The sequence below is a fragment of the Panthera pardus genome, unplaced genomic scaffold (genome assembly GCF_024362965.1).
Source record: "Panthera pardus isolate Hobbes unplaced genomic scaffold, ASM2436296v1 HiC_scaffold_3, whole genome shotgun sequence".
In the NCBI taxonomy this organism is placed as follows: Eukaryota; Metazoa; Chordata; class Mammalia; order Carnivora; family Felidae; genus Panthera; species Panthera pardus.
In genome coordinates, this window is record NW_026526876.1 from 45171633 (window position 1) to 45195976 (window position 24344).

A 24344-nucleotide genomic window follows, 5' to 3' on the forward strand; every position below is an offset into this window, starting at 1 on the left:
ACGCTCCAGAAAGGCTGATCCCGAGTCTCCAGGGAGAGTAACCCTAGCCATGTTTCTGGCCTCCCTCTGCCGCTCTCCCTGCAACCCCACCAGCCACAATGAGGTTGTTCTTCTGGCTCTAAAGGTGCTGAAGTTTTCGGCTCTGTGGCCTCTTGGCTTAACTCCGTGTGGGTGACAGATGCCTGCCAGGTGCTCTCGGGGCTGGGGGCTGGGCCATTTGTCTGACAGGAGATATGTTTCTGTAGCAAGGATCCCCCTCGGGCAGCCCACCATCCACCAGTCAGCCATTATTGTCATTCCAGCTGCTGCTCATAAATTTTCTGAAGCACTTTCCGCTGGCTCAGGAACTGCCTGCCGACGGGCCAGGCAGAGGTCCAAAGGTGGGGGCTTGGGGACACAGCCAAGGCGGGGTGCTGAGAAGGGGCTCAATTTGGAAAGCAAGGGTCTCAGAAAAACAGAAGCTCACACAGTACAGGCCTAACTAGGGGATGGTGAAGCCCCACAAAGGTTCACAGCCCTGTGGGTGCCATGGACAAAGGAGGAAAGATTATTCTCCCCTACCTGCCAGACTGCAGGATAAATGAGACTGTGGAAGGGGTCAAAGTATGCAAAATACTTTCCTTCCTGCTCACACTTAAAGGATGTATTTGCAAACACACACCCACACCTACACACATACGCACACACGCACACCCCTCCTTTCTACAAAGACCATCTGGGTTTTCTAAGACTCCTTCCACTGGCTAATCCAGGCAGGTCAAAGAGTGGTCTCCTCACGAAAGAGACTAAAGAAAGCTGTGCAAAGACAGCAGCAACATTTATTCACTCAACAAACATTCCTTGGGTGCCTGCTTTGTGCCAGGATCATGCTGGGTGTTGCAGGTGACACGGGCGTGAGTCAGATGCCACTGCCCACAGAGCTTCTCCCCTGCCTGGAGAAAGAAATCCCAGGCAGCACCCACTAAGGGAGGGCAGGTGGGCATCTCCCTGCAGGGCTGTGTTGACGGAAAGTGGGTGCCTGCAGGGCTGTGTTGACATTGAGATGGAGTCTGAGGCCAGAGCCGGGTCTAGGTTTTCTCTGTGAAAGAGGGTAATAATAATGCCACCTCACAAAGCGTATGAGGGCTGGAAGGACCGATACATCTAAAACATGTAGGGTGGTGCCTGGCACAGGCTGGGACTGCATGAAGAGCGGAGTTAAATCCCACCTGCTCAGTCTTGCCCATGGCCACACGTCCCAGATGTCCCTGCAGGTGGTGACCTGTGTGCCCCTTCTGCACCCAGCACTGCAGGTCCTGCGGAGACTGAGGGGCCAAACATTTACTGGACTCTTGGATGCGGCCGGCTGGGCCCTGATGCAGCAGGGTGGCCCTTTCTCCCCCAGTGACCTCCCTGAGGAAGGAGGGAACCGCTCGGGCACTGCTTGCTCCCGCCTCCGGCATGGCTTGGCCAGAGGAAGTTAGTAAGTCTGAGGTCACTCCTCTTCCACGGCTCCCTGTGCTCTAAGGATACAGCCCTGCTCACTCTCAACCACCAGGCCTCCTCGAGCTGCCGGTCTCTGCTCATTCCAGGGTCCTGACAGATGGTCCCATGGCCAGCTCCCTAGTGACTCGTGCTCTGTTTCACCTCTTAACCTTTGCACGAGTGGTTCCCTCTGCCTGCACATCCTTTCCCTTGCTCCGTACTCTTTCTTCGGGCCTCAGCTTAGCCCTCCCTTCTCTGGGAAGCCACCCTGGAAGCCTCTCCTGCTTCCATTTCTCCCATCATAGCATTTACCACTGGAGGCTGTCATTGCCTGATTCTTGTGAGCTCTGTGCAGGCCGAAACTTGGTCTGACGTGGCCAAGGTGGACACCCCAGAGGTTCAAAAGGAGCCTTTCTAGAAAAATACAGGCTAGAGGGCCCCAGCCTGGAATTGCGTTTCAGTATGTTGGGGTAGGGCCCAAGTGTCTGCATTTTTAACAAGCTCCTCGATTCTGATGACCCCTGAGTTGGCTCCAGTACAGTGCGTGGCACACCACTGAGTAGGTGTTCAATGTTTGTTGAATGACTGCATGATTTCTGCCCATAAAAGGCCACTGGCTGACTTGGGTATGGTATTCCTAGGAGAAACCCGCTACCCGCGAGTTAGAACTCATCCAGGGGAAACAACCCAAGTCCTCTGTGAGGTTCAAACAGCGCTGGAGCTCCAGGCGAATGATCGGGGCCGCGCCCCTACCTCCGGGGGGATGCTGTCCTCCGAGTCGGAGCTGTCCTCGTAGACGCTGCCGCCACCGCCCTCCAGATTCATCTGCAGCAGCTGGTCGATGGTGGCGTCCACGGCGCCGCTGTTGGCGCGCAGCACGCACTCGATGATGTCGTAATCCATGTTGGGGAACATGGTCTTGAAGTCGTCCATGGCCTGGTTGAACTCGAGGCGGCGCACCTGGCGGGCGGGCCGGCTGTTGTTGAGCTCCTGCGAGGCGGGCGCGCCGCCCCCGGCCCCGGCCCCGCGCGCCCCGGCGGAGCCGCCGCCCCCGCCGCCCCCGCCGCCGCTGCTGCTCCGGCGGAACAGGCTGGTCATTTTGCCGAGCCGCTGGGGGAAAATGTTGGCGGCCGGCGCCGAGCTCCTGCCCCCGGGTCCCTGCGCCGTGGCCGCTCGCTCGGCGGGCTCGGGAGGCTCCTTCCCGTGGCTCCCGCTCCCCTGGGCGGCCGGGGCGCGCGGGGTCCCCGGGTCAGGAGGCTAGGGCGCGGGGCCACCGGCAGCCCTCGGGGAGCGGCCCTCGCGGGGCGGCGGCATCCGGGCTGGGCGGCTGGTCATCCACACCCCCGGGGCATCCTGGAGCCGGCTCCACCGACGGTCCCACCTGAAACCGAGGGAGGAGGAGTCAGGAGCTGAATGGCAAGGGAACGGGGGGGGGGGGGGGCAGTGTGCTCCTGCCTCGCCCACGGGAGAACCACTTCTTTGTGCTTTCTCTCCACCTGCGATAATTAAACAGCCACAGTTCTGTACTGACGCAGGATTGCTACCTGTTAGCCACGGCTTACTCTGGGCCGGGCACCATGGGTTCTGCGTGGGTCGACGCAGGACACCACTGTGAGGTAGGCCCTAGCATCCCCATTTCGCAGGTAGGAAAACTGAGGCATAGATGCTGAGGAAGTGGAGTTAGGATTTGAACCCAGGACTGTGGCTGCTGGTTTCAATCACTGCTCCTACTGCCAAGGAGCCCTGAGGACCTGAGGGCAGGAGGGGCCTGTACAGGTCCCATCCTGACCCTCAGGTCTCCGACCCACCCAGTCTCTGCTTCTCACATCAGGGTCCCAACTTGATCCCAACACCATGGCCTCCAATTTGTGGAGAGTGCCATCATATCTGCGACAGAAAACTGTCCTGCCCACTCACCACCAAGCATGTAAATCACTGCGAAGGTCACAGTTTTGTTAGTGCAGTCAACTGAGAGGTGAGTACATCTAAAAACATCAAATTCTGAACTTCTCATGCTTACCCCAAGATTCACAGTAATTTTGTTAGTTGTAGAAAAGTGGCAGCTTTATTTCAAGGGACCGTTCCATCAAAGGGTATTTCCTAAGTTTGATGAAACAGGTGCAAACCTGTTTTCCCTTTTCTAGGACTTGGGATCATAATCGTTAACAGCTGACACTGAAACGTGCGTGTGAGCAAATCGACATGATGATCTTCCTTGCCATGATTCCAACAGTCAAACAGCTGATGGTATAGGAAAGACAAGAGCAGAGGAGCGTGGAAAGTGCAACAGATGGGCTCTCACTCCCTCTGGGGTCAGAAGAGCCAGCACTACTACGGATTCCCTCTCTCCCCTTAGGACAGTCTCCGCACAGGTCAAATGAGGCTGCATATTGTTCCCCAGTGCCACCATGCTGAGATTCTAACCTACTAGAAAGATCTGCATCCTGAGAGGCACGTGGAAATTGTCCAGGGCTCCTGTTCTGGGGCCTGTCGGGTGGGCATCTGCCCAGTCCAGAGAAGTGAGCTGTATTCAAGAACGGAAAACTAGAAGCACTTTGGCCCCATGCAACCTCTGGACACAGATGTTACAGAGCTATAATCCCTCCCAGCTTCCGGAACACACCTGTGAACACTCTGGTGTATCTACATCTAGATACTTCCTTTATGCATCTACTCCCATATGTATGAATTTTTTTTCCTGAAATGTGATCAAACCATAAATTCTCTGCAACTTGTTTTTTCCGCTTAGTAATGTATTGTAGTCATCTTCTCATGTCAGAACATAGAGATCTACTGCATCATTTTTAATGCCTGAGTAGTATTCTGTTGACTGGGTAAAGCACGATTTACCATCCAACTTGTTACACGCCCTCTCTTCCCAAATGAGCAACTCACGTTCCAGAGAGGCTAGAGCCATTTCACAAGGAGAAACGGAGGGGTGACCTCAAATGATCAGTCCAGGAACTGTTATGAACATGAGCACAGGAAGGTCGCCAAGTACAACATGGCCTCCCACAGCCGGCTTTAGACACCCCAACCCCCCACGTCCACACCTCCCACCAACCCCGCCACATCGGGAGGTGAGGATGCTGGTCTGACTTTGCCAGAACGCTTTCCAGGGCGAGGCACTACCCCGAGCTCTGGAAACCTGCGCTGAGGCCTCTGACAAGGACCTCAGGGACACGGGGCCCGGGAGGCCAGTGCCCAGGGCCGCCGTCTGCTGTCCTGGTGTCATCACACATTCGAGTCAGTGCGTTGTGTGAACACCCTCTGGAGTAAAGCCACCTTCTCCCCTGCCCTGCAAGTAATTTACTAAGACAGAGACTTGGTTCTCACTTAGCCAAGGGGAGACCCTTAGAGATGGAAGCCAGGACCTGATCCACCCCTGGTGGAGGAGGAGGGAAAATGATGGGGTCCACATTTCCCCCTTAGCGGCCATCCGGACCGGCCCCTCGGGGTGTGACTGTCGGGAAGTTCCCTCACCCCCACCGTTTACAGGAAGTGCAGTGGCTCAGACCCAGGCTGCAATCCCTGCTCTGCCACTCCCCAGCTGTGGGACCTCCCAGGAGTGTCCTCTCCTCTCGGTGCCCAATGACCTCACCCGTACTTATGGGGCTTCAGTGAGAATTAAACCAGAGAGCCAGCAGTCGGGACACTGGCCGAACTACTACCCAGGGTTGGGCGGGGGGTGGGGAGTGGGGCGTCCTTCAGCCCTTGGAAGGAGTACTGATCCGCGAAGCCCCGGGGGAAGCCTGGCTGGCCTGGGCGGCTGGAGACACCGCAGGTCAAGCAGCCTCCTCTTCCATTTACCCCAGGTGAAAAGCCTGGAAAAACAGCATTTTTCTGTGTGTGCCCCAATATGTGATGGATGACAACTCTGGGCCAGCCCCACAGCGTGCTCCACATTGCAGATGAAGAGACTGACGCCCAAGACTTGTCAGAATTGCCCAAAGACAATATGGCCGGCAGTGGCAAAGCCTAGACTCTTCCATCAAAGGTCATTCTGTGAGGAGAAAGTGGCTCAGAAACGCTAATGGGAAGCGTGAGGGAACAGAGGTCGTTGTTCAGAAACACCATTTCCACAGGACTCTGCCGGAATGCACAGATCCAAAAGCCAAGTTGCCTATAATCGGCACCAGGTGGGGCCGTGCATGCCCCTCCCCCCTTCTGACAGGACCATCCCTTGCTAAGCTCAAGTGCAAACCGTGAGGCCAGGGCTGAGGTGGACTAGCGCCACTGGGAGCAGGGAGAAGGACTGTCCTAGGGGTCAGGGTCATCTGTGCCAGGCTGCCTTTTGCAATGAGCACAGCTCAAGTGAAAAGCAATTTAAAACACATGGAAGAGGGGCACCCGGGTGGCTCAGTCGTTTGAGTGTCCCACTCCATTTGGCTTGGGTCATGATCTCACAGTTGTCAGGATTGAGTCCTGCATTGGGCTCTGCGCTGACAGCTGGAGCCTGCTTAGGATTCGCTCTCTTCCTCTCTCTCTCTCTGCCCCTCCCCAACTCACTCTCTCAAAATCAAACTTTTTAAAAATTTTTTTAAAAACCACATGAAAGAATTAAGGCAGGTGACTTAGGTTTACAGCCCTGTGCCAGACACTTTCACATTTAATCTTTATTATAACTCCAGAGATAGACACTCTTGTCTCCATTTCGTAGCTGTGGAAACCAGTTCAGAGAAGTTAGGTAATTTGCACAAAGTCACGCAGCCAGTATGTAGAGAGGCCAGATTTAGGAACCCACCTCCTAAGAGCCCAAAATGCCAAGTCAGGCTTGAAGGGCTAGGAGCCAAGGAGGCTCAGAAATGCAACCGTGTGTGGCCCAGGCTCAGGAGACAGGGCCCGGCCTGGCTGACATTCCAGCAGAGGAAATGTGACCTAGACAGCACTGGGGGAGGGAAGGGGAAAGGGTGTCTGTTGGCTCAGCCCCAGAGCTGGCTCTGTGACCTTGGGGAAACCACTTGACCTCTCTGAACCCCAGCTGCGGGGCTCTGGCAGGGCAACAGAGGGAGATAACCCCTGACCCACTTCTGAAAAAGGAAGTGAATGAAACCCGTTGAGCCTGTTGGAGGTCTTGGTCTTGGAGGCCAACTCTAAGGCTCTCCTGAACTCTGGGCTGTGTGTGACCTAGGCACTGGGAAGCAGAAATCCCACACCTGTCCTCCCCCAGGTCCCAGGGAGCCAGGCCTTCCACTTCCCCATAAAGGAATCTGGGACTGGGGGGAGGGGGGGCAGCAGCCTGCCAATCCTCACTCCAAGCGTGAGGAGACAGCCAAGGCCTGAGTCACTCCTGGCCTGGCGCAGGGAGGTGGGCAGGCTGCCGGCAAGCTCGCCGCCTGACCTTGCCCAAGGTCATCCCAGCCCGTCTCCCGCAGCACCAGGTAGGGTCCACCTGGGAGACTTGAGCGCCTAGGAGCCAGAGTCCTGGGCTTCCATTCTCACTGGGCCTAGTAAGGCCGTGTGACTTGGAGAAATCATTTCACTTCTCTGAACCTCAGCTTCCTCATTTGTAAAACTTGGGAGAATACGCCCTGGAGGGGGTGCTCTGATGGAACTTACACGGGTGCCTGGAGCCAGGAAGCACCCAAGAAGACAGGTTGGTGTGGCCTCAGGCACAGGTCTTGGCCCTTTGCCTTGGCTACACTTGTGGCTTGAACAATGTAATCCAGTCCCATGACTTTAAATACATACCATCTACATGCTGAATACCGGCTCCCAAATTTCTCTTGCCCTGAGGCCTCCTGGGAATATGCCCTTCAACTCTACACTTGCACATCTGACCTGCTGCCTCCACTTGGATGTCCAATAGCAGCTCCGACAGAATGGGTCATCTGAGTTTGACTCCCTGGTTCCTTCCAAGCCCAGCCTGCTCCCCCCACCTTCCCCGTCTCTGTTAACCGCAACTCCACAGGGCTCAGGCCAAAAGCTTGAGCGTCTCGAGTGCTCGAATTCTTACATCCCACACCCAGTCCCAGCAAATCCAATCTTCCCTAGCTTCAAAACCCGGCATCTGGCCACGCCCCACCACCTCCACTGCTACCACCCCTGCCTGCCTCTGTGTCCCCCATTGCCTTTCCGAAGACAACTCACCACGGTGGTCATGCCATTCCTCTGCTCCACCCCCCACAATGGCTCCTCATGTCCTCAGAACACAACCTAGAGCCTTACCGTGGTCCACCAGGCCCCACACTGTCCTGCCTGTGCCACCTGCCCTCACTGTCAAACCTCACTCTGTCCCCTCCCCTCACTCGCTCTGGGCATCCTGGATCCTGGCTCGTCAACCTGCAAGCCACACGCACTCCCATGCTGAACTTACTCTTTCTACTACCTGCCATGTTCTTTGCCCAAATATCGATGTGCGCCCTCCCTCCCCTCCCTCTGGCCCCTACTCAAGCACAACCTTACCAGAGAGGCATCACCACCCCCCTCTGCCACGTTCCCTCCCCTTTTGCCCTACTTTCGTTTCCTCATGGAACAGGCCACCTGAGAGATTATTTCTCTGCTTGTCGCTGACCACCTCTGCCACTCAAATGCAAGGTCCGTGAGAGCGAAGTCTCCGTTTTATTCACTGTGCTGAGTAAAGTGCCTAAAATAGTGCCTGGCACTAACAACAGAGGTTTGTTAGGTGGATAAAGAAGGGAAGGAAAGACGCAGGAGCACAATTAACTGTGGGTTGTCTTCCCTTCCCCTCCTCCCTTTGGCTCATAGCAAGATGGGGGTTAGCGGGAGGACTTTTTAGTTTCCAAAGCCCTTTCTCCTCTATGTTCTCATTTAGTCCTCACACAAAAAAGCTATAATTTCTATAGGGGCTTGCATTATTATCCCATTTCACAGACGAAACAGCTGAGGCCAAGACAATCAGTGACATGGTTGAGGTCCCGTGAGCCTTCTGCTGCCTGGCCTGAGGGCCTCATCCCTTAAAAGGCACACAAGGCTAATGGCAGGATGGTCCCCTTTCCAAGCCAGCGTCAGTTCCAGGGGACAGGAGATCAACCCCCTCCAAGATCTGACTTGACATTCTACTGCACCGCAGGAGAACCCAACCCTGAAAGCAGGGATAGAACAGGAGGCCCTAGGAAGAGATGTGGGGCTGGGAAGCCAGAGGTCCCAATTGCCCGACCCTTTCTCTTCTAGAAGGAGGAGGGACTGCCTGAGACCAGCTCTGTCTCTACACACCCCTGGCTCCCTCCTCTGAAAATCCCTGAGGGACAAGGGACAGACCAGGTCTTGTGACCCATCTGTAATTGCTGTGATCCCACCCCGCAGAGGGGACTCAGAGGCCCAGCCCTGTGGCACTGCCATGCCAGGCCACTAGGTGGAGTTCTAGGGCTCAGGCCCCGGGGCTCCCAGGGAAAGGGCAAACCGAGCAGCTTCTCTCCTAGAACCCAAGAATCTGTCCCACCCCCACCTCCGACTCAAAAGGAGAGGAACCCAACCAGCCCAAGGGTCTCAGAATCCAAGACTGGAAGTTTCAAAATGACTTATTCTCCAAGTGGGAAATGCAAGGCACACAGGCCACCGATTTCCAGCCTATGTCCTTGGCAGACATCACTAATCTATCCAGGTACTCTTGTCCTCTGGAGCCCACAGAGCCCCTACCAGGTGATTAGAATTGGCAAGCAAGATAGGCCCTGCTTGCCAGCCCTTTCATTCCCATATGAGAAGCCGAGGCCCGGGCTTACTTCGTCTTATCGGGAATCCAGGCTGCAAAAGCCAGCGGGGCCAGAATGAGGTCATATGACCCCTGGGACGCTTGTGTAACCATGGTTAAGTCCCGGGGAAACCTCAGGCGGGTAATGGCAGTGCTAATGGAGAGGCTGCTGGACTCAGGGCAGCTGCGTCCTTGTCCAACTGTCACCTCAGACACCATGGGGGCAGGGCGCAGGCTAGTCTGCTAAGCATCTTGGCTCCTGAGCCGGAGAGGCCGCAGAAGCGGGGGGGGAGGAAGGAAGGTGGGGGCACAAGAGACAGAGAGAGGCTCTCGGGGGCTGCGTGTGGGTGCACAAGCGTATAAGCCTGTGTGGATGCGTGTGCGCACCCAGCGGGAGGAGGAGGGGCGGCCCTGACAGAGGCGCCTTGTCCTCCTGCCCCTGCACAGGCTTGTTTTCTTCCCAAGCTATTAATGTCGCTGCAGCTTCAAAAGCCGGGTGACCTTTAAATGCCGAGCCTCCTGCTCCTGCCCAAGGCGCGGAAAAGGCTTAATGGAAACTCAAACGGCCACAGCTGCTGGGGCTGTGACAAAGCCAGCCTCATTCTGAGGGACTGAGCTGCTGGGCGGCCACACCTGTGCCCACCTCTGGGTGGCACTAGGAGCAGAGAGGACCCTCAGGCATAGCCATGCGGGGGGGGGGGGGGGGGGGGGGAGGGGGGGGGGGGCTAGACCTGAGAGCAGCAGGAGAAAAAGAAGGAGAGACAGACTCAGCTCTGCCATGCCCTGCTGTGTGACCTTGGGTTGCCCACTTACCTTCTCTGGGCCATGCCCAATCATTTAGTCCAGGCTAAGGCTGGGGCAGAAAAAAAAAAAAATCCCCTTTCCCCAGAAAAAAATCTTTTAAAAGTCTGTAGAAGAAAAAAAGGAGAAGAATGACATTTTCTTTCCTAATTTTTCCCTCTCTTGCCTCAACTCCCATGGCCAGGTCTGTGGCCAACAGGAACTATACACAGTAAGGACTAGGGCAAGAGGTTTCCAACGAAGTTAAAAAGGTCCCTCCCCTATGGAAGCATCTGCCTTGGAGCCTCAGTCCTAAGGACACCATCGTTCATCTCTGTTCCTGAGGCCCAAATATAGGGCTTGGCTGTGTGAACGGCACCACCAGGAAACCACTTCTGCATTCCAGCTGAAGAGGCCCAACATGAAGCTCCTCAGGCACGAGGGACATGTCACTTGTTTGGCGCATCTTGGTAGGATAATGGTACATATGTTGCCTGCTTCTTTACAAGTCAGCCGTACTCCCTGTGCCTTATGCATGTTAGCTCTTCTCACCCGCTCTTTGTGCCCTACAAGGTGCCTATGTCACTGCGATTTCTACTTTACAGATTGAAAAATGAAGCACAGAAGAGTCGAGTAACTTGTTAAGGTCACACAGCCAAGCTGACATTTCAGCCCAGGAGGTCTGACTCCGGAGCCAGCACTGTAAATCCATCCAGCTCAACCACTCCTCTGTATTGCTAGAGCTGGGCACATGGCAAGAACTCAGCACCTGTGGACTGAATTGAGTCCTAACCAGGCAGAGTTGCCCTTCAAGAGGCTGGGGGTGACTGGTGCCTGTGTTGGGGGAGCAAGAGAAGAGGAAGGGGAAGTTTGCAGGCAAAGCCTCATCCTGAAGGACAGACAGAACCGTGGCAGTTTCCTTACAAAACCCTTTTCCGCACCCCACCAAGGGTGTTGGCCGGACGACCAACTGTTTTCCACTTCTACCTGAGCTGCTTAAAACAGATTTCTACAACAATCCCTCTCCCCATCAACAAATTGTACCAGCTTAGCCAAGACACTCAGCCCAGGAGACTGGGAGGAGATCAAACCTCAGTGGACAGGGCGGGTGCTACTACCCACTGCCCTACCCAGGGGCCGTAGGCCCGCCCCTCAGGGCTGGCACCAATGTATGTGTACCTGGGACCGAGTCCGTGGCCCAAACTGGGAGAAGGGAGCCACTGGCAGCTCAGGTGCAAGGTAGTAAAGCTGAGCTGGCTCCAGACATGAGCTCATGCTGGCCCAGATCCAGCGCCTTGGGAGAGACAGGCCAGCGGCCCCTCCCTGGGCCTCTCCTTCAGGCGGTCAGGCTGAAGGCCCCTCTGTAGGCAGGGCCTGTGTGGTCTGGGGCTGAGCTCTCAAGTCTAGACAGTCACAGATGTCTCTGGGCCCCTGGGGACAGGTAGTCAGTCAATGATGCCAGACAATTTAGTATCTGAGCATGCCCAGGGAATCCAGCTCAAGGAACCAAGATTAGGGAGGGGTGCTCAGGGTGGGCAGAGGAGGGTCCTGGGAACAGAATGCCAACTCCTGCCCCCATTCCCTCCCCCCACTAACATACACTGTGCACCCATCCACTGATCCATGAACCTCTCTTCTATGGAATGCATATAATATGTATAATGGAATACTATACAAGAGTAAACTAAAATGAGGCATCTCTTTGTGTCTCTCTGCTCAAGACCCATCGCTCAGGGGAGCAATACAAGGCCGAACACAGTGTGTACAGAACATACTATAGTGCGTTATGGCACGTGTATGTCAGTGTGTATGGAGAAGACACTCGGAAAGGATTCGTAAGAAACTGATTCCATAGGTTTCCACTGGGAAGGATTAGGTCATAAGAGACAGACCAGGAAACTTGTCTCTGTAAATCTTTGTATATCCTTTAAGTTTTGATTCACATTCATTAATTTAAAAGTAAAATAAGCAGAGGCACCTGGGTGGCTCAGTCGGTTGAGCGTCTGAGTCTTGATTTCAGCTCAGGTCGTGATCACAAGGTTGTGGGATCGAGCCCCGCGTTGGGCTCCATGCAGAGTGTGGAGCCTGCTTGGGATTCTCTCTCTCTCTCTCTCTCTCTCTCTCTCTCTCTCCCTCTCTCTTTCTCCCCCACTCCCCTGCTTGTCTTTCTCTCTATCTAAAAAATAAAAACATAAAAATAAAATAATAACCTATAAAGAATAGCAAAATGACAGCATTACAGTGATTTTTTTTAATTTTCCTTTTGCATATGTATATTATTTACAATGGACGTGAATTACTTTTTAATAATTATAGCAAATGTCTGAATGTTCACTGTGTGCCATCTACTTTCTAAGCACTTGGCTTGCATTATCTCATCCAAGCCTCAAAGTAAAGCAATTATTATACCCACTTTACAGATAAGGAAACTAAGGCCCAGAGAGTTCAAATAACTTACGTGGGGTCACACAGTCAGTGATGGAGCCAAAATCCGAGTCCAAACTGTCTGGCCCCAGAGTCCATGCTCTTCTTAACCTCCACCTTATACTGTCTCTCTAATCAAAACAAAACAGGGGCACCTGGGTGGCTCAGCCGGCTGGGTGTCCGTCTTAGGCTCGGGTCATGATCTCACGGTCCATGAGTTCAGGCCCCGCGTCGGGCTCTGTGCTGTCAGCTTGGAGCCTGGAGCCTGCTTCAGATTCTGTGTCTCCCTCTCTCTCTGCCCCTCCCCTGCTCATGCTCTGTCTGTCTCTCTCTCTCAAAAATGAATAAACATTAAAAAAAAATTAAAACAAAGCAAAACAAAAACTGAATGGTGACAGAAGAAAAGCGTATGAAAAAAGCAAACCCCAGAGCCTCCAGGACTCTAGAACTTTTGTAATCCAGCTCCATCCTTCCCGCCTCTACTATTTCAGCAGGTCTCCTGTAGTCGTGCCTCAGTGGGAACCGGGCGCCACTCCTTCCACTGCGCCCCTTCGTGCTCAGGGACCCACGCGCCTCCTGGTGGCCTCACAGGGCAGAATGAAGGCCCATGAGCAAGGTGGAGGCCCAGGCCACAGCTATTTCAGAGGTTAGACCACGGCGTGGGGGATCCGCTGGGGCAGGGCAGGGTCGGGTCTGGCCAGGAAGCTCCTTGCAGAGGGGAAACCACAGGTTGCTGTTTCTTTCTTTCTTTCTTTTTTTTAAGTTAACTTAGTTTTTTTTTTTAAGTTTATTTATTTATTTTGAGAGAGAATGTCGGGTGCTGAGCCCGACACGGGGCTCGATCTCACGAACTGTGAGACCGTGACCTGAGCCAAAATCAAGAGTCGGACGTTTAACTGACTGAGCCACCCAGGCTTCCCCACAAGCTGGTTTTTGAATGGCGCGGAGTCGGGGGTAAAAGGCTGTAGAGCACGGAGGTTAAAAAGGGAGCTTTAGCTCCAAGCCAACCTCAGCTTACATTCTGATCACCACTGCTTGGGTGAGTGGACTTCCTGAGTGAGTTTCCTCACCTGTAGAACAGGACGCCTGTTCCTCTGAGGATGGGTTCCCCTCTGAGGGGGATTCATGCCATGGGCACACACAGGCTCCACACAGATGCTCTCAGCCCGGGGCGGCTGTTAGTAAGGCTCTAAGGCCACACAGTTCTCAGGGGCTGAGTCTAGAGCCTGGCCCAGGAGTCAAGCCTGGAGTTAGGACCTTGAATCCAGCCCCGAAGGGACAGCGTACAGCACAAAGGCCTCCCCTCAGGGGCCTTCAGGACCTCGGGCTGAGGGGCTCTGTGGCCCCTGAGTGGAGTGGGGAGCTGGGCCAACAGCCCCACGCCTGTCCATACTCTGCTGTGTTTCCTAGGGGGAGAAGTGACTGGAATATACCAGGGCCTGGGTCACCCAGGCCCTCCCACTCCTCCTGGGGGCCCGGCTCTCTGGCTCTCCGGTAGGGGCTCCCTACCCGGGGCAGCAGGAGCACAGGCCTACAGGCTGAGTGGCCTTCTCAGAAGTGCCGCCTCTGGCAGCTGAGGAATGCAGGCTCGGGCCGGGGAGCAGAGGCTTGGGGAGGGGGTGGTTGGCCCTGAGCTTCAAAAGAACAGGCAGCAGCTGTGGCTGGGAGGGCCGTGGCCCTCCCCCTCTGGCAGCCAAGACATCATCAGAAATTCCACCCCAGCAAGAAGGGCCAGCCCAGACAGCAGATGGGATTGTTTAGAGCCACTTAGCAGGCCAGCTACTTTCCCGACCGCAGGCTGCTCCCCTCTCCTCGCCTTGGCCCCTTCTTCATCTGTGCAGAGCAGAGCTCCCCCTCCACAGCCTGGGGCACCCAGTAGCCAGCTGTCGGGCATCCCCTCCCCACCTGAGGCCTTTACTCACCCACATGGCCTCGCCTCCAGACAGCCATGTGCCTACACATGCCCTCTAGAGAGGCCAGGTTGGGAAGGCAGAAAGAAATCTCAATGTTGTCACTTCCAGATGGTGCCCGTTGCCAAAGGTCACAGAGCCTGCGATCTGAACCCAGACTCCTGGGCCGGTGCTCTCTCCCCTGGTGGTGCACACGCTAGTAATTACAAAACAGCCCATACGTCTGCGTGTGCTACGCACACCGGCTCACCCAAACCCGTTCACTCATACAGCCACAGGACACAGACAGCCCTCATTAGATCTCTCCCGAACACTCCCAGCCAGCCTAGGTACTCAATCCGTTCCTCCCTTCACCTTACTCTGAAGCTGTGTTTTTAAAATTACAGCCACACTCTCCTCCCCACACACTAACTGCACTAACACCACCCTCCATCCGACTTGCAGCCCACCACGCCAGCCACTCCCTTCCCTAGGCTGACGGCAGGACCACGGGAGCCCCCAGGCCCTTTCTCTCGTCCCCATCTGTGCCCAGAATTGTTTTTACAGCATCTGGTGCAGCAAAGGTGAGGTCAGGCCGACCTGACCTGCAGAACTGGCCAGAACCAGGAAGCGATGCACCCTGGCCAAGGCACGGCCTTCCCACTTGCTTGTAGGACCAGCTCCTGGAATGGAGTGCAGGGAAGGGCCTCAGGCCAGCTGGGGCTGGGAGCCCTGGCCCTGAAATCTGAAAGTCAGAGCAAGGGGGCAGGAACTCTTGGGTGTCCCATAACCAGCCTTCTTTGCCTGTAGGGGCCTCAGTCTCCACCGCTAGAGACAGAAACAGTCCCGATTCAGTCGACCTTTCCCATCACTGAAATCTCCCAGGGATGCAAGGACAGGGGTGGGGTAGGGGTGAACTGGGGCCAGAGAAAGGCACCACTGTACTAGTTACAAACCATGACGGTGTGTCTGCAGAAGGAGGTGGCTGGATCCCAGTACCCTAGGGCTGGAAGGACTGGCACCCTTTCTTAGATACAGAACCAGACCCCTTTCCCCGTACGAAATCCTCAGCAGAAGTCCATTCCATAATGACACTAAGCAGAAACCCACCCTTGCCCCCACCCCCAGCAGTTATGCATCGTCAGAGAACCTGCCATTTACTGAGTACGGGCAATGTTGCCGGTGCATGGGGTCAGTTAATCCTCACGATTATCCAGAACTGTAAATCATCGCCCTCTACCATTATCAGAGCCACTTTCCGGAGTCATGTGTGACCTAGAGGTTGTCCAGAGCTGTGCCACCTCCAACCTGCATGGCCTTACATGGCAAAGACCAGTGTGCCCGCCAAGTCTCCTGACACCCTAGTTACCTGCGAGAGTTTTAAAGCCTGGGAGAGTAACCCCCATGCTCTCATCTCCTGAGCTGTTTGCATCTCTGCCTGTTTGCCCTACTGCTTACCACCCACTCTTTGGGAAGCATAATCGTGCCTCCCTATCAGTCTCAGAAGCAATTACTCCTTGCATTAAAGCAGCATATCCCTGGGGCACCTGGGTGGCTCAGTCGGTTAAGCATCTGACTTTGGCTTGGGTCATGATCTCACAGTTCGTGGGTTCAAGCCCCACGTCAGGCTCTGTGCTAACAGCTCAGAGCCTGGAATCTGCTTCAGATTCTGTGTCTCCCTCTCTCTCTGCCCTCCCCCACCCTGCTCGTGCTCTCTCTCTCTCTCTCTCTCTCAAAAATAAATAAACATTAAAAAAAAAGTGTGTCCCCAGAGGGTGGTAAGACTGCATCAGACTCCCCCAAGGTGTTTGCTAAGAACACATATTCCCCACCCCACTACTAAAATCAGAATCTATGGGGGCATGGTCTTGGAATCTGCATTTTAACAAGCTCTCCCGATGATTCTGGTGCCCAGTAAAGCGCGAGGACCACTACGTCCTGATGCAGTATGAAACCTTTCATTCTAGTTTTAGCTCCATCGATAACCAGCTAAGTGACCTTAGGCAAGTCATTTTACCTCCTGGGCCTCCAGCTTCCCTCCATTTTCCCAGAAAAATGGGCAGGGAGGATTAAATGATCTCCAGACCTCTCTCTCCTCTGACATCCTCTGTGTCCGCCCTAAGTCCCCAGATGGTCCACAGGTGTATGAACTGAATTTTATGGACTGTTCATTCCCCGTAGCCTCCAACGTACACTGTAGGCACACATTAAAAAGAGTTCCAGTCTGATTGATTTAGGGAGATCTGCAAAAATACCTTATCTCTGGCTCCAGGCCCCAAACAAATGGCTTTTGGATTATCCATAACACTTCCCCCTCCCCTGAGTATCGACTTTCTTCATTCCAGCCTGAGCCAACCAGGACTCTGTAAACACTGGGTCTGCACACCTGGGCTTAGTCAACAGTCAGCACACAAAGGCCCTGCCAAGTCACCCCACAAGCCCAAACTCGCACCCGCTCTGTTTCTCAAGGGGAAGCACCCGGCCTGGGATGTGCGGACCCTGCACGCCCTTCCTCCCACCACAGAATGGTGGCTGGGTCAGATAGAGGGTATGGCCAGAACGGCCTCAGCCATGGGAAGTGGGCCACGAGGTATCCAGACCTAAGGGGTGTGAGGCAACAGCCTGGGAAGCACCCAATGATTGCTGGGACCTTTGAAAAGCAGCTGGGCATTCCTCAGTCCCCGGAGTTCCTTGATAATCACCAGTTAAAATACAGTGTATCCAGCTAGTGCTCAAGCATTGCTTACTAGCAGCAAACATATGATTGATTTGTCCTTCAAGGTCTATGCATCTTTAACAGTGGAGTTGTGGGGATTATCAGGCCCACAGCCCACAGACACAGGGTGAATTCAGCTTTGTGCCACCTTTGCATATGGTGAACCTGTATGTGTTCTCACAAAATTAACCAAGGGGAAGGACAAACAAGAAAGGCAAGAATGAGGCGCACCTGGGTGGCTCAGTCGGTTGAGTGCCCGACTCTTGATTTCAGCTCAGGTCATGATCTCGCGGTCATGGGTTCGCACCCCACATTGGGCTCTGTGCTGACAGGGTGGAGCCTGCTTGGGATCTTCTCTCTCATTCCCTCTGCCCCTCTCCCCTCCTTGTGCTTTCTCTCTCTCTCTCTCTCAAATTAAAAAAAAAAAAAAAGGCAAGAATGAAAACCCAACTTCTACAGTGGGAAACATCTGGGAATCACTGCTAGGGTCTGCTGATTCTACTCATTTAAGGGTACCGAAATAGATCATTCTCTCACTCTGAGCGTGCTGACTGCCCCCAAATGACCGTGCTTTACATGTGCTCTGCACTTCACAGTTTATAATGCTGGAGAAAGAGTCCACAGCCCTTTCCATTCAGCCGGGCTCTAGGCTGGGCATGGATGCTCCAGTAGGGCCTCACCCTGCCACTGTGTGAGGCACTTCACCTACACAGAATCCTCGAAACAATCCTCCAAGGCAGGAAGTAGATTATTTTGTAGATGAGGAAACTGAGGTACAGAGGAATTAACTCGCCTGAGGTCTCATAGCCAGGAAGTGGTGAGTCAGGATTCTTCCCCAAAGCCCACACTCCTGACCACTTAGCACACTCTCACTGTATTGCACCCTCAGAGGGCGTCTGACCTCTGCATGGGGCAAACAGGGAAACTGAGGCTCCGGTCAGCCTGGCAACGGTTCCCTACCCCCCTCCAGGTATCCCGGAGCAGGAGCAGAAGCCCTGCGTGGAGTAGGCCCCAGAGCAGGGAAATAGAAACGAAGTAGGTGCAGCCGAGCTGAGAGCTGAGCCAGTCCCGCCACATGCCTCCTCGGCTACGGCAGCCCCAGGCCCGGAGGGGACAGCGCCAGGCTCCCTCTCCCACCCGCTGCGCGACCTCCCGGTCAGGGTCTGGGCTGTCCTCAACAATCCGCTGCATGCCCCACAGGAGGAAGTGGCCACACTTGAAAATCATTAACATGCAGGGCTGAACTTGGGGCTTTTGTTCTTGAGCAAGGACTGTAACATTTCACTTTCAGGAAGGAGCTGGAAGGGTGGGGCTGGCTCGGAATTGCACAACGAAAAAAGCAGGCTCAGACACACACAGGTCCCACGTGGAAGTCTGTATAGACAAGCCCTTTGAGGAAAAGCACAAGCAAACCCACGGCCGGTCCACACAGAGGAGGCAGGCCAAGCCATCTCCACGGTCTTTTTTTTTTTTTTTTTTGTACGTTTATTTATTTATTTTGAGAGACTGTGTCATGCGAGCGAGCGGGGCAGGGGAAGAGAGAGAGAGGGGGAGAGAGAGAGAATCCCAAGCAGCCTCCGCACTGTCAGCGCAGAGCCCAATGCAGGGCTCAATCTCATGAAACCGTGAGATCATGACCTGAACTGAGATCAAGGGTCAGATGCTTAACCGACTGAGCCACCCAGGCTCCCCTTCACTGCTTTTTAAATCAGGGCGTTGTAGTCAACCATCCAGGGAAGCCAAGTAAAGGAAGGAAATAACAAGGCAGCAGAGGGGGGTGGGAACTCAGGCCTCCAACCACCCCCTCGGGGGGTGGGAGCCCCAGGTCTTCCAGAGGGATGGCTCTAACACATCTGGCTGGGAGGGGCTGCCCCAGCTCTGGGAAGCCTGCCTACCATCCCGCCTCCCACCAAGCAGGTGCCACCGCGTCACCCAGAGGCAAGGGAAGTACAGCAAACAGCCCTCACAGGCACCCCAGCAGTGTCTAGACCTTTTTCAGGGCGGCAGCTCTCCCCTGAGAGAGTCACATCCTGGCCACGGGCAGTGGCGGGAAGGGATGTAAAGTGAATTAGTTAATCCTGGGGGAGGGAGGATGAAGTTGGGGGAGGAAAGGGAGGGAAGGAAGAAGTCAGTCAGCAGGGGAAAACCTGTTTCAAAAAAAGTAATACAACAAGAATAGAACAGGTTTTGAGCAAGTCGCCTAAGCCCTTGGAACCAGGGCTGTCCCTAGATCCCTGGGAATGGGCCCCTGCTCCCCCCACCGCCACCTAGCAGGGGTCAGTCAGAGGCTAAGGTTTTCACCTGCTCCCCTCCTGCACCTCATTAAAGCTTCACCTCCAGGCCTTCAAGGAAATTGGTAGAAATGGGATCCTTGTCCTTTGTCAATTACAAAGTAAACAGCTCTCTGGGGGCTCGCCCTCCTTTGGGGGTGTCTTCTCACACCCTCAGACAGTCCCCTAGCTCTCATCCTCCAGGGGGCGCAGTACAAGGGAATGGGCTTGTTTAGGGCCCCCGCTGGCAGGGGCAGGCCACCCACCAGGTCCAGCTCACCCCCCTCAAAGCCGCTCTGTTTGTAAAGGGCTTTCGGGGACAGGAAGCAATAAACAGAGTCAAGCGGCCAAGATGCAGGGGCTGATTATGCAGTTTATGGATTTTCCAGGCCGCTTTGTACTCTCCCACCAGCTGCCTGGGGCTTTGCAGAAAAAGGTGCTGGCAAAAGACAGGCTGGTCCTTGGCTTAAAAGGTGGACTCTTGCCAGGCCTAAACTGGGTCTTTCCTAGTGTGTCAGAGCACTGGATGCCTTGCCAGCCTCACAAGCACCTTCTCCGTGCCCCTAAAAGAAACCCCCGCCCTGCCCCCCTCCGCACCAGAGCCCAGACTCTTTCCCTCTCTCCCTCTCTCCAGCCCACTGCTCACCTCTCCATCCAGCTCTAAGTTACTTGACTCTGGGAATTCCCAGAGGGGAGGGCGTGCCCGGCCAAGGCTGTCTCTTGGCTGAGGTGGGTGGCCCGCCTTCACAAAGAGGCTCACAGCTCAGCTTAGCTTAGCTGCCCTGGGAGAGGAGAGCAATTTGGGAAAAGCTGCCACTGGTGGGGAAGGTGGTTCTGGGCCGCATGGCCTCCCCAGTACCAAGCCCCGCTCACATTTTTCCCACATAGGCTGTGATCTGGTGAGATTGTGGCCCACGTGTGTGCAAAGCAGTAAGCTCAGTGCAGTTTGCTAGAGCAAAGAGGGGAAAGCCCCCCACTTGTCTCTCAATACCCACTAACCAATAAATAACACAGGATACACCCCCAACACGGGAAAGCATGCAGCTGAGACGTTCAGGGGCCAACAAGGAATGACAGGAGAAAGCCAAGTTACTGGGTCACGTGCACACCCACTGTTTGCACTCAGGTGTCTTGAGTGTGTACTTGGCGTATCTAGACCTGCACAGGAAGTGCAGACACCCCAGCTACTAAGTAGCAGTTATAGTAGAGGTGGGGCTGCACCAGGGGGGATCTTCTGCTGTTTACTTCCCGCCTCCCTGTATCCTTTGAAGTTTTTCAACAAACACGTATTAGCTCTGTACTTTAAAATTAAGAATTAAAAATAATAGTAATAAAGTGCACTGGTGGTGGGAATGTAAAATGCTGCTGCGCTGGAAAACACTTTGGTAGTTCCTTCAAAAGTTAAACCCAAAATTAACATATGTTCTAGAAATTCCACTCCGAAGGTATACGCCCCGAAGAACTGAAAGCAGTGATTCAAACAGATATTCGTACACACCCACGTTCTTAAGAACATTATTCACAATATCCCAAAGGTAGAAATGACCCAAGAGTCCATCCACAGATGAATGGAAAAACAAATTATAGTGTATACATATGGAAGAGTGGAACATTATTCTGCCATAAAAAGGAAGGGAATTGCAATATATGCTACAACACGGACAGACCTTGAAAACATGTAAAAGCCAGACACGAAAGGACAAATGCTGTATGATACTACTTTTATGAGCTACCTAGAATAGAGAAATTCCGAGAGACAGAAATTAGGACAGAGGTTACCGGCGGCCGAGGGAACGGGGGAATGAAGTTATGGTTTGAGGCACCCAGTTTCTGTTTGGGATGATGACCAAGTTCTGGAAGTGGATGGTGGTGATGATCGTACACCAGCGTGAATGTACTTAATGCCACCGAACTGCCCCCTAGAAGTGGTTAAAATGGTAAAGTTTATGTTATACAGATTTTACCACAGTCTTAGACAGACTAAGGTCTTTCCTTAGTAAAGACCTAAGGAAGCCAGGCAGGAGGAGGTGGTGGAATCACCAGACAGAAGGGGGCACCACTCAGGCTCTTTTCGGACACAGGGCAACCAGCGCACAGGAAATCCTGCCAGCACAGAGGGACTCTGTCCCCATCTGCATGGAGTGGGCCAGGGGACAATGACACCCCTGTTGATGAGGACTGCTCACGTGGTCCTGCAGAGTCACACATGCCATGGGGCCGCGGGGAGATGGCAGTGCAGGGATACGTTCTGGAACATTCGGAATAGGTGGGTTACGACACACTGGGAAACAGCTATTGGAAAAGGTTAGCATGCTGGAAAATGAAGCACGCGACTGAGAGCCTGGGACAGAAAGGGAGCAGGATAGGGAGGTGGCTTGTCTGTACTGTAGGGGCAGAGGAAGAAAAGACAGAAGGAGCCTAAGACAAAGGAGGATAAGAAGAGGTCTGTCTTACAGGGTGCTCTGGCAGGGGGAAATCACTCATTCATGCATTCAGCAAACATTACAGAGCGCTCCTGGGCGCTGGACACTGGGAAAATGGGAGGCAGGGGGCAGGGGGTAAGAGAACCGACTCATCTGGTAAACATCCGTGCCACCACCCATCCTGCTCAAAAATATGTACATATAGGGGTGCCTGGGTGGCTCAGTCGGTTAAGCGTCTGGCTCTTGGTTTCGGCTCAGGTCACGATCCCACAGTTTGTGAGTCTGAACGCCCCATCAGGCTCTGCACTGGCAGTGTGGAGCCTGCCTGGGATCCTCTCTCTCTCCCTCTCTCTCTGCCCCTCCCTGCTCACTCTTTCTCTCAGAATAAATAAACTTTTATATATATATATATATATATATATATATATATATGGATATATATGGATATATGTGTGTATATATATATATATATATACACATACATATATATACACACACATATATATACACACACACATATATAAAGCCGAGAAACCCAAAACTGCCCCCAGCCTCCACCTTCTTACAGAAAGGAAAAATCCTTTTTACTTGAGGGCCAAGCTGTTCAAAAGGAAGTAAGATCAAAACTGCCAGTGTGGGCGGATCACCCCGGTGACCAGGCCTCATTCACACAAGCGTTCGGGTCGGCGAGCTACCAGGCATCAACTGGTACTGGATTCATTCCTCCTGAAGGCGAGGAGCTGGGAAGGGCAAGACCCTATGCCAGGGCGCAACAGCAGGCTTGTCTGCTGGATTGGGACTTCTCAGGTGCACGGTTTCCTGAGGTCTTACCCCGCCTGCCTTCAATTGTGCAAGGACAAAGGGAAGCCGTGCGTGGGGGCACATTTGTGGTCCGTGGCTGCTCCGCCTCATTCGAGATAAGAATATTTAAACAGTGGCCTTTGTTATAAAAGGACATTGTATCCAGGGCCTTGCTGAAATGTGTAATGTGTGTATGTGGGCTTGTAGGAAAGAGGGCGGCAGGCACTTCTGAAACATCTCGACGTGGCCACTGTGGACTTCTCAGAGACCCATTCCTTCTAGAACTGTCCAAGAAGGTAGCCACTAGTCCCATATGACATGTACATTTAAATTACAATTAATTAAAATGAAATAAAACTTAAAATTCAGTTCCTCAGGGCACCTGGTGGCTCAGTCGGTTAAGTGTCCGACTCCAGCTCAGATCATGATCTCGAGGTCTGTGGGTTCGAGCCCCGCATCGGACTCTGTGCTGACAGCTCAGAGCCTGGAGCCTGCTTCGGATTCTGTGTCTCCCTTTCTCTCTGCCCTCTCTCGCTCATGCTCTGTCTCTGTCTCTCTCTCAAAAACAAATAAACATTAAAAATTTTTTTTATTAAAAATAAATAAATAAAATAAAATTCAGTTCCTCATAGACCACATTGCAAGTGTTCAACAGCCACCGAAGCCAATTGCCATCGTATTGAACAGTACATATTTTAGAACATTTCCAACATTTCAGGAAGTTCTATCAGTGCTATTCTAGAACCGAAAGGGGAGCCTTCCTCCTTAGCAGTGTGAAAAGCCCTGGAGCCCTTTGTTACAATTACCTGGGAGAGACCAAGGACTGTGGGCAGCTGATCCCCGACAGAGGACCAATTCCACATCCTTCCGGGAAGGGTGGGTAAGTGCAGAGACCCCTTCTCCTGAGCAGGCAGGGCTGGGGTGAGCCCTGGGACCCCTCCCCACTGGGGTCCTCACAGAACCTCAGCTGGTTCTATGAAACTTGCCAGTCTGGGCAGAGAGAAGCAGAGGTCCAGCTAGAAGCTCAAGTCCCGGGTTCAAAACTCGCAAGGCCCTGGCCTCAGAAGCCCAGATTTGGAAAAGGCCTTCCTATTTGTCTGCCGGGAGAAAGGGTGTGCTTCATATCATCAGGGCTCATCTTCTGTCCCCTCTCCTAGGTCTGCCCCGTGGTGGCCCTGGCACTGCCTCCTTGGGCTTGTCCAAAACCATAGGAAAGAGAATAAGAGAACACCTGAGGCAGAGGGGCCACGTGTATGGGGGGAGGGGGGACGGTAAGTGCTTATTAAAGAAAAAAACAGTATTTTAAGGAAACTGATGGACCGGGCTAAGGAAAGGGATTCTGAGAAGTAAGCATTATTGGGTGTTTGGGTGTCTGTCTTTGAACCAACCGGAGACAGCAGGACTGGTCAAGGCACCCCCCCGGCCCAGCACACACCGCACAGGATGACGGGAGATGGTGTCAGACACAACTTCACTCTTTTTTTTAAAATTTTTTTTTTATGTTTATTTTTGAGAGAGACAAAGAGACAGAACGTGAGCAGGGGAGGGGCAAATGAGAGGGAGACACAGTATCCGAAGCAGGCTCCAGGGTCTGAGCTGTCAGCACAGAGCCCGACACGGGGCTCGAACTCATTGACTGGGAGATCATGACCTGAGTTGAAGTCAGACACTTAACTGTCTAAGCCACCCAGGAGCCCCTACACCTTCACTCTTAACGTGACCAATCTCCTTCAGAGTTTCCCCATTTCAGTCAAGGGCCATCACCGGTCTCCCCAAGCGTGTTCTGGCCTAGCCCTGAAAGTCAACCAACACGAACCATCAATCTGTAGTTTCTCCAGCAAGCGGCAGATGGAGCTGGGGGCTGGGAGGCAGGTGAGCAGACAATGCACAAAGTGTGGGAACGATGGGGAACGGAGACCTGATGGG

The 24344-nt window shown here is 53.7% G+C and overlaps 1 protein-coding gene across 3 annotated transcripts in view; it reads right to left on the reverse strand.

Annotated features, from left to right (window-relative positions):
* The window catches only part of CUEDC1 (CUE domain containing 1), an 83178-nt gene that overhangs the window by 16775 nt on the left and 42059 nt on the right, over positions 1–24344 (reverse strand). For 2 of the 3 annotated variants that reach the window (XM_053893246.1, XM_053893245.1), the window contains exon 2: positions 2218–2845. In XM_053893246.1, the coding sequence (XP_053749221.1) occupies positions 2218–2562 (345 nt within the window). In that variant the 5' untranslated portion in view covers positions 2563–2845. Of the gene's footprint in view, positions 1–2217; positions 2846–11873; positions 12052–24344 lie in introns of those variants that run through there. The other variant, XM_019415662.2, reaches the window with a different exon arrangement.